General features: G+C 54.9%; 1 protein-coding gene across 2 annotated transcripts; it reads right to left on the reverse strand.

The window, feature by feature from the left end:
* Nucleotides 1–200: 200 nt before the first annotated feature.
* Nucleotides 201–3137, reverse strand: LOC132077453 (zinc finger protein ZIC 1). 2 transcript variants are annotated; one of them, XM_059479182.1, is made up of 3 exons: nt 2162–3137; nt 834–997; nt 201–460 (listed from the first exon to the last, which is right to left on the reverse strand). In XM_059479182.1, the coding sequence occupies exons 1-3, from the start codon at nt 3135–3137 to the stop codon at nt 284–286; spliced, it is 1317 nt and encodes a 438-aa protein (XP_059335165.1). In that variant the 3' UTR covers nt 201–283. The 2 variants fall into 2 exon arrangements, with proteins under 2 accessions (XP_059335165.1, XP_059335164.1); XM_059479181.1 differs by having other exon boundaries at nt 201–481.
* Nucleotides 3138–8120: the final 4983 nt, after the last annotated feature.

An 8120-nucleotide genomic window follows, 5' to 3' on the forward strand; every position in this document is an offset into this window, starting at 1 on the left:
TTAAAAAAAAAAAATAAAGGAAAAAATTTAAAAAAAAAGAGACAGAGAGAGAAATAATGGAGGACAAAAAAAAGAAAAATATTTTTTAAAATTGAGTCTTCATTTTACTCAGTCCTGGGTCTACTGGCAGCATTTTATTTTTGTTTGCTCATTTAAATTTTGATTTCAGAGTGTCCATTATTTTGGAGTCTTTAAATAGAGTATTTGTTTGCTCGCTTGGGGCTTTTTTTTTTTTTTTGTTTCGGTTTGTGTTTTGTTGTTGTTGTTGTTTTGTTTTAGCGTTTTAGACGTACCATTCGTTAAAATTTGATGTAAGCGTGCTGTGGCTGGACGTGTGATGGACTGCGGAGGAGGAAGGGGATAAGGAGCTGGCAGTCTGGTTTTCTGTGGATGGAGACACGATGGTTGGAGGGGTGGAGGACTCGTAGCCTGAGCTGGCGGCGGGAGAAGGCTGGGACCCCTGCGAGGATGATTCATGGACCTGCAAGAGAAAACCCGGGCAGAGATAGAAGCGGCGGCGGACGGAGGCCTCGGCCTGGGGACGCGCCGGCCCCGGGGAGCCGGCGGCGGGCCCCGGGCTCGGGCTCTCCTGCGGGGCTCCCCGGCTGCAGCCCCGGCCCTGCCCGCCGGGCCAGGCCCCCCGGCCGCTCCTGCCGCCGCCTCCCTGCCCTCCCGGCCCCGAGCGCAGGCCCCGCGGCGGGGCCGGGCCCGGGCTGAGCGCGGCCCGGCGGGCCCGAGCCGGGGCCCCGCTGCCCGCCGGCCCCGGGCCGCGCTCCGCCCGCAGGCACGGCCCCGCCGCCCTCCGCCCGGGCAGGCCAGGCGCCTCCATTTACCTTCATGTGCTTTCGGAGGGAGCTGGGGTGCGTGTAGGACTTGTCGCACATTTTGCAGAGATAGGGCTTGTCGGAAGTGTGCACATGCATGTGCTTTTTGCGGTCGCTGCTGTTTGCAAAGCGCCTGTCACAGCCCTCGAACTCACACTTAAATGGTTTTTCACCTATTGCAGAGGGAAGGGGGAGGGGGGGGAAAGGGATCTGATTAAGCAGGGCCGGCTGGATCGCTCATTGTCACCGCACCGCCGGACGGAGCCCAGGGCTCCATTTCAAACACTCGCAACTTTCTAACTTCAGCGCGGCTCGAATCCCAAAACCTTGCTTCTAATCTCTATCCTTTCCGGACCTCCGGCTCCCGCAAAGCGCTCGTTTCGGAGAGCAGGGCAGCTAAATAACTTTTTTTTTTCGCCCTTTTCCTTTGGAGGGGCGAATTTCCTTTCAGTCCCAGTCCCGGGCTCCTCTCCCTCTTCACAACGCTCCGAGCGAGAGAGCAGGCGTGGTGGGATATTACACACGATCCTCAGCGGCTGGTTTCCGATTTTACAGCTCGTTCTCGTAATATTTTACTCTCTCACCCCCCTCAGCTCCCTCCCCCATATTTTTTTGCATTATTGAAATTTATCCTGTCCGGGAAATCAGCGAGAGGGCAGCTCCACAAACCCTCGGCAAAAGCGCTGGGGAAAGCGGCTCTGCCTTTCAGCGTTCGGGGGTGGGAGCGAGGGGAGATCGCTCTCCCGGCCAGAGGCTGGTGCATTCCCACCTCCCACGAAGGAAAAAGTTCTCAGGAATACCGGCGCCTCCCCTCCGCACAACAATAACACACTAACGCGCCGGGCTCGGTTTGTTTAATATCGCTCAACGGAATTAAATATTTACCAAGCCCTGAATTGCAGAGAGGAGACGAATGAGCTGCCTACAACATTTAGCACAATTTCTCATCGTGCCAGAGCCAAAACTGCCGAACAATAATTAATTAAAACCTATAAATTTAAACAGGACAGGTTGCTGCGATTCCCCCACCCCACCCCCTCCGCCCTAACAATCCCAGCAGCAAACCCTGCCGTCCTCCCCCTCTGCCTCGGCAGGGATCATTTTCTTTTTGTTGCCGCTGCTGGCGTGGCTGTGACCGAGCTCGTTTTGCAGCGGAGCTCCGAGCCGGCCTCTCCCGGATAAAAAGCAGCGGTCCCTGGACCGAACCCCCTCTTTCCCGTGCGAGGCTCGGCCGAGCCGGCCCCCAACCCCTCCGGCACGGCCCCGCGTCCCGCTCCGGCCCCGGCGCTCGGCGCTTCCACTCGCACAGAGAAAAGCGACAGAGAAGGTTACCGTACCTGTATGAGTTCTTTTGTGTATTTTGAGATTCTCTGATCTGGCAAACACTTTGCCACAGCCTGGGAAAGGGCAGGGGAAAGGTTTTTCACCTGTGTGGACTCTGATGTGATTTACAAGTTTATATTTGGCCTTGAAAGGTTTCCCTTCTCTCGGACACTCTTCCCAGAAACATATGTGATTGGACTGCTCGGGTCCTCCAACGTGCTCCACCGTGACATGAGTCACCAGCTCGTGCATCGTGCTGAAAGTTTTGTTGCAGGACTTTTTGGGGTTTGACAATTGCTCGGGCTCAATCCACTTACAGATGAGTTCCTGTTTGATGGGCTGCCTCATGTAACGAAAGAAGGCCCCTGCCCCGTGGTGGGCTGCCATGTTCATGTTCATGTGGCCGTAGCCGTGCAGCTGGGTCGAGGCGTAGTGCTCGGAGCGGGGGCTAGTGACCTGGCCGTACTGGTCGGGTCTGCCGTACATGTCTCCGGAGAAGCCCAGGCGCATCTGCCCGTTCACCACGTTGGGCGAAGCGTGGCTGGTGGCTTGTTCGTGCAGCCCCGGGAAAAGTATATGTCCCGCGGCATCTGTGTGTCCGTGGGGTCCGGCGAAGCTGCCGGCGGCGGAGGCGAAGAGGCTGTGCTGGGCGCTGGCGGCCGCCGCCTCCCCGAAGCCGCGGTTGCGGAACAGAAAGTCCCGGGTGGAGTTGAAGGCGGCGCTGGAATAGGAGCTGACATGGGTCGGGTGGTGGTGGTGCCCCAGGGCCGCCGCCGCGTAGCCGGGCGCCTGCGAGGTGAAGGCGGTCTGGCCGGCCGAGGCCAGCTCGTGGGTGCTGGGGTTGATTTTGAAGGCGCCCATGCCGTCGGCGAAGGGGTTGATCCCCAGCCCCACTTCTCTGTCCGCGACATCGGCCGTGGAGTGGTGGCGAGAGGATCCGAAGGTAGTGACTCCTATGGCGGGATACTGCGGTCCAGCATCCAGAAGCATCTTCCCAGCGTCGATGCAGCAACCAAAAAAAAAGCACGCGCGCACACACACAACGCGGAGAGAAGCAGCAGCAGCAGCGGCGGCGGCAAAAACACCCTCTTTGGAAAGTCAGCGACGATCACCACCAAAGCAACCACATCAAAAACACCCCCTTCGGCATCAGCGCAGGGGGAAGGAAAAAAAAAAGGGAAAAAAAAAAAAAGGCTGGTGCGGAAGGGGGGAAGAGATCTTCGCAGTTGCAAATAATAATAATAATAAAAACGTGCCCCAAAAATATTCACTGTCTCTCTGCTTTGACTTTTCAGGGAGGTTTAAGTGGAGAGGGGGGGGGTTGGGTGAGCTCAAAAATAAACTGGCTGCAAATAACAATAACGGCGAGAGTTCAACACAGGCAGCAAAAAAAAAAAAAATTAAAAAAAAAAACCAAAACAAAAAAGAAACTTCCTTCAGTGATTTTTTTGGCTATAGGAATGTTGCAAAGTGGCAGAGAGATTGTTTCTCTCTCCTCTTCGAGCTTCCCCACACTCACCCGATTTTTTTTTTTTCGGGGGGCCTTTTTTTTTTTTTTTTTTTCGCTCCGCAAAAAAAAGGCGCAAATCATGCACAATATTGTCTTTTGCGGTTTATCTTCCTGGGGAGAAACTTTCACCTCCTCAGCCGGGCGGTGAACGCGAGACTGATAGCGGCAATCATTCCTGCAGATAAATGAATTGAAAAGACGACACCGTCCCCCCCCTTGATGAATGGGAGCCGGGGGCGGAGCGCCGTGCGGGCGGACGTGGGCGCGCATTGGCCGGGCCCGGCTCCCCCTTCCCCGCGTCGCTGCCCCCGGCCCCGCCGCCCGCGCCCGCTGATTGGCCGCGCCGCCCCATCCATCGCAGGTATTGTGGCGCCCTGACACCGCTCTGACAAACGGGGCTGCGGCAGCCCCAACTTTTTTTTTTTTTTAATATATATAAACCTCTTTTTTTTTTCTTCTTTTTTTTTTTTTTTTTTTTTGCTTTTGCTTCTTTTTTTTTTTTTTTTTTTTTTTTTTTTTTTTTTTTTTTTTTTTGCCCCCACGAAAATATTTCCAGCGCATCTTTGTGTGTGTGTGTACGCTAAGGGAAAAAAAAAAAAAAAAACTATTATTAGGGTTATTTTGTCCCCCGCTCTCCCTCTGTCTGTCCCTCTGTCTCCAGCACTCTGATAATGATGGTTATGATGATTTCGTGGTGATCCTGAATTTTTAAGATCACTGAGCAACTTTTTAGGCTTTGGAAAGAGAAGCCCTATAGGGATTCGCGTCTTTTGAATGTGCTTTCTTCTTATTTAAAACTGAAGCTCTCCGAGAGTAGGTGCTGGGTGCTCTTGATCTAATTTTTAAACACCAGGCGTGATTTCTCTGTGTAGCTGACTCTATCCCTCCATCAGGTTTCTGAAATAAATCTTGTTTTCTGCACCCATCAAAACGCAGGTGGGTGAGCACTCTTAACTTTCTAATTTTGTTGTTGTTGTCTCGCCTCCTTTTTTTTGTTACTTTCCTTCTCTTTTCTCTCTCGCTCTCATTTTCTCTCGCTGTCGCTTGCTCTCTCTTTTACGGAGTCTCTCTCATTCAGGTAAAACTGTAAATTTTCCAAACCTACATTATTTCTCCTCCTACTGCATGTAACTCACGGTTACTTTTCTCTCTCTCTCTTTCTTTTTTTTTTTTTTTTTGGGGGGGGGGGAGGAAGGAAATTTATTTTAAGTCCTCGATAGGAGCAATGTAAATTTTCTGACATTCAAACCTTTTCTAGTTCACAAATCAGTCACCCTTGTCACAGTTATTGAAATTCCTCAACTTGCCACACCAGGACGGTGGAAAAAGCAGGCGGTGTCTTTGTTGCTGACCAGGCTTTTGATCGCCAGAGAAAATTTACTTACCTTCAGATGAGTGAGCAGAAAAAGAAATAACACTCCCTTTGATTTAGTTAGAAAAATGCAGACATTTGGATTCAGTGCAAACATACAACACTTGGTTGTTTTCTAGATGCAACCCTCGATTAACCTGTCTTTCCCCAGCTCAAAGTCTATTGAAAAACTGTGGATAGTTCTTTTTTGTTCCCGCTACAAAGAGCCATTGACTATATATTAAAATGATTGTTGAAATGTATAAGTATGGTATTTAAAAGCAGAAAACCTTAGTGGCTTCATCAATTAAGCTAGGCAACATTTGTACCATATTTTAAACGATGCTTCGGCTCTTTAAAAAAATATCTCAAGAAACTTTAAAATATAGACGTCTTTGTGTGTGTATGTATAGATACACTTACGTATGTGCCCATGTGCGTACAGATATAAAACTGGCAAATTATTTATTTACTCGCTCGCCTGCATATTCATTAGCTCTAATTATTTTCTAGTAACGAAAACACCAAAAGCTCGCTAAGAGTCAGACTCCATACATTTCGCCTTTGTTCAGCCCTTCACTTGCCTCCTTCGCAGCTCAATCCGAGCCCCTCCAATTCCTAGTTCCAAACAAAGAAACTTTAAACTCGTCCTCTCTAATTATAGCCGCTGGTAAGCAATCCGCAGCGCAGGTACTGGGGAGTCGGACCGGCAGCGCTGCTGCGAGAACCCTTCTCGGGCGAGAACTGCCTCCTTTTGAGAGGTATAAAATGCCCATTGCGGCTAGAAAACAAACAAACAAACATCAACGACAATAAATAAACTTTGATACGCCTTGACGGAATGTTTCGCCGCAGTTTATCTGCAGACGCAATGTGCCTGTGCTCGGTGCAGGAGATAGCTTTCAAAGCAGATCTATTATGTAATTTTCCTTGGATCTCGGGAGGCTTTACAGGGTTTGGTGGGTTTTGGGGTTTTTTATTTTAGAATAATGGTGAGCTGAATCTACACGTTTGCATTTATTCTGCGGAATCTATTTGATGGAATTGCAGTAGCTCAGAGCAACAGGTATACCCGCTCTAGGGAGCGCCTGGGTGTGGACACAGTCTTAAGGCGGGTGTTGCTCTACTTTCTGTATTTGGTGCTAAAATTAAGCGAAGGACAGAGTTCTCAGCCTTATTGTGAAGTGCGCTGGGCGATGGCATTCGGAGAGCTACAAAGTTGGGTAGTTCAGTGCTAGCCTGCCTCCCAGTGCAAGGGGAAACCAGTGATCATTCCAGGTCGGTGCAAAATGTACGAGAAGGCAGACGAGAAGGTATTTTTAGGAAGCGTATCTAAATATACAGTGTAAGAGTGAATGTAAAAAAAAAAAAAATGTTGTGGGTTGTAGAAGTTATCAAGTGGGATTTGCGGTGCGCTCTCTGCAGGAAACGAAAGCTGCTCCAGTTCAAAGCCACATGCACCAACGTGACATATAAGCCATTAAAATATCATCCTGACGGCTCATTTCTGCTTCATCATACATTCCCTAACTGCTTCCAGAAAGCAAGAAAAGAAGAAATGAAGGATGACCGCCACGATGCAAGCGCCAAAGAGGTGGTGGGTTCTTAGGGGGGGGGGTTATTGTTTTCTTCTTTCATTCTTTCTTTCTTTTCCCTTCCCCTCCACCCCCACTTTTATTTTCGCCAGTTCAGAAATGAGGGGAAACCTTCAACAGGTCGCAGGGGTAAGTGCCTGGGTGTAGGGGGTGCCTGTGCAGCCCGGGCTGCTGGCTAGCCCCCACCACCTGCCCCAAGGGCTGGACGAGATCTCCCTGTCGTCGGGGGGGGTCGTCGGGAGGAGGCTTGGCCCCCCCGGGAGGAAGGGCTGGAACCGTGCGGTGCGGGGGGGGCAGAGCCTCGGCCGCCCCTCGCCCACGTGGGGCAGGGTCCCGGCGGCAGCGGGGGCGGGCGGAGGGCCGAGAGCCCGGGAAGCACCGAAGGGGGCTCCGGCACCTTCTGTACGGCGTCGGGAGCCGCGCCCGCCCCGCTAAAGGCAAAGGGAGGCTCGGCCTGGAGGTCCGCGCAGCGCACAGCGGCGGAGCCCGCCGGAACAGGGCAGCGGGGTGCGCAGAGCGGGGCTGGGGCGCTCCCCGCCCCGACTGCGGCCGGGCTCGCTTCGGACGGGCGAGCACCGGGACCGGGAGGGTCCTGCGGCCGCCAGGCAGGGCCGGGAACCCGGGGCGGCGTGCGGAGGGGGCCGAGCGCTGACAATGGCGAGCCCCGTGGGGAGGCGTCGCGGGGGACGCGCTCCCCGCCCAGAGCCTCGCCCACGGCCGCGCCCGGTGCCGCGGGGGCCCTCGGGGGAGCCGGCGCCCCGGCACCTCCAGCCCGGCTTTATAGGCGGCTGCGGGAGGGACGGAGCCCGGAGCTCGGCCGGCCCCCTCGGGCTCTCCCCGCCCCCCCGCAGGCGCGGCCGGGGGGGCTGCCCGGGGAGCCCTGGGTGCTGCTCCGGCCCGGCCCGCGGAGGGGCTGCCACCCTGCCCCCGGCCCCCAGGGACCGAACCGCCTCTGGAACCGGCCGGGGAAGGGGGGAGAGCTCCCAGATCCCTGCCCAGGGCGATACACCCTGGTGACCTCTGACCCGAGCCCAACTCAGTGCGCCAGCCCCGGGCACCGGCACAGCGCCGACCGACGGGGACTGGCGAGGGCTTCTCGCCGACCCCCCTTCCTGCCACTCCTATGTCACGCACGATCCCTCAGCCCCGCGGAGTCCAGCCCGTTGGCCGAGCTTCTCTCGGGGCTCTCTCCACCCGGAGACGAGAAACTTTATTTCTGCCCCGAGCCCTTCGCGGGGACGCTCCCTCCGCCCTGCGCGGCCGCGGGCAGCGCAGGTTGCGTGACAAGCGGGGCACACGCCGGGGCTGCCGCCGCCCACTCGCTCCGGCCGCAGCCCCGCCCGGGACCCGCTCGGCGGCGGCTCCGGCCCCGCTCGGCCGCACCTCCGGCCCGGGGCGGGAGCGAGCGCTCGGGGAAGGGAACGGGCGGGGAGGGTCCCATGGCAGCCCCAGCGACACCGGCGGGAACTGGTGCCCCACACCCGCGCCCGACATCCCAACGCTCTGGGCAAGGGGAC

This window comes from Ammospiza nelsoni, chromosome 10 (assembly GCF_027579445.1).
Source record: "Ammospiza nelsoni isolate bAmmNel1 chromosome 10, bAmmNel1.pri, whole genome shotgun sequence".
Lineage (NCBI taxonomy): Eukaryota > Metazoa > Chordata > Aves > Passeriformes > Passerellidae > Ammospiza > Ammospiza nelsoni.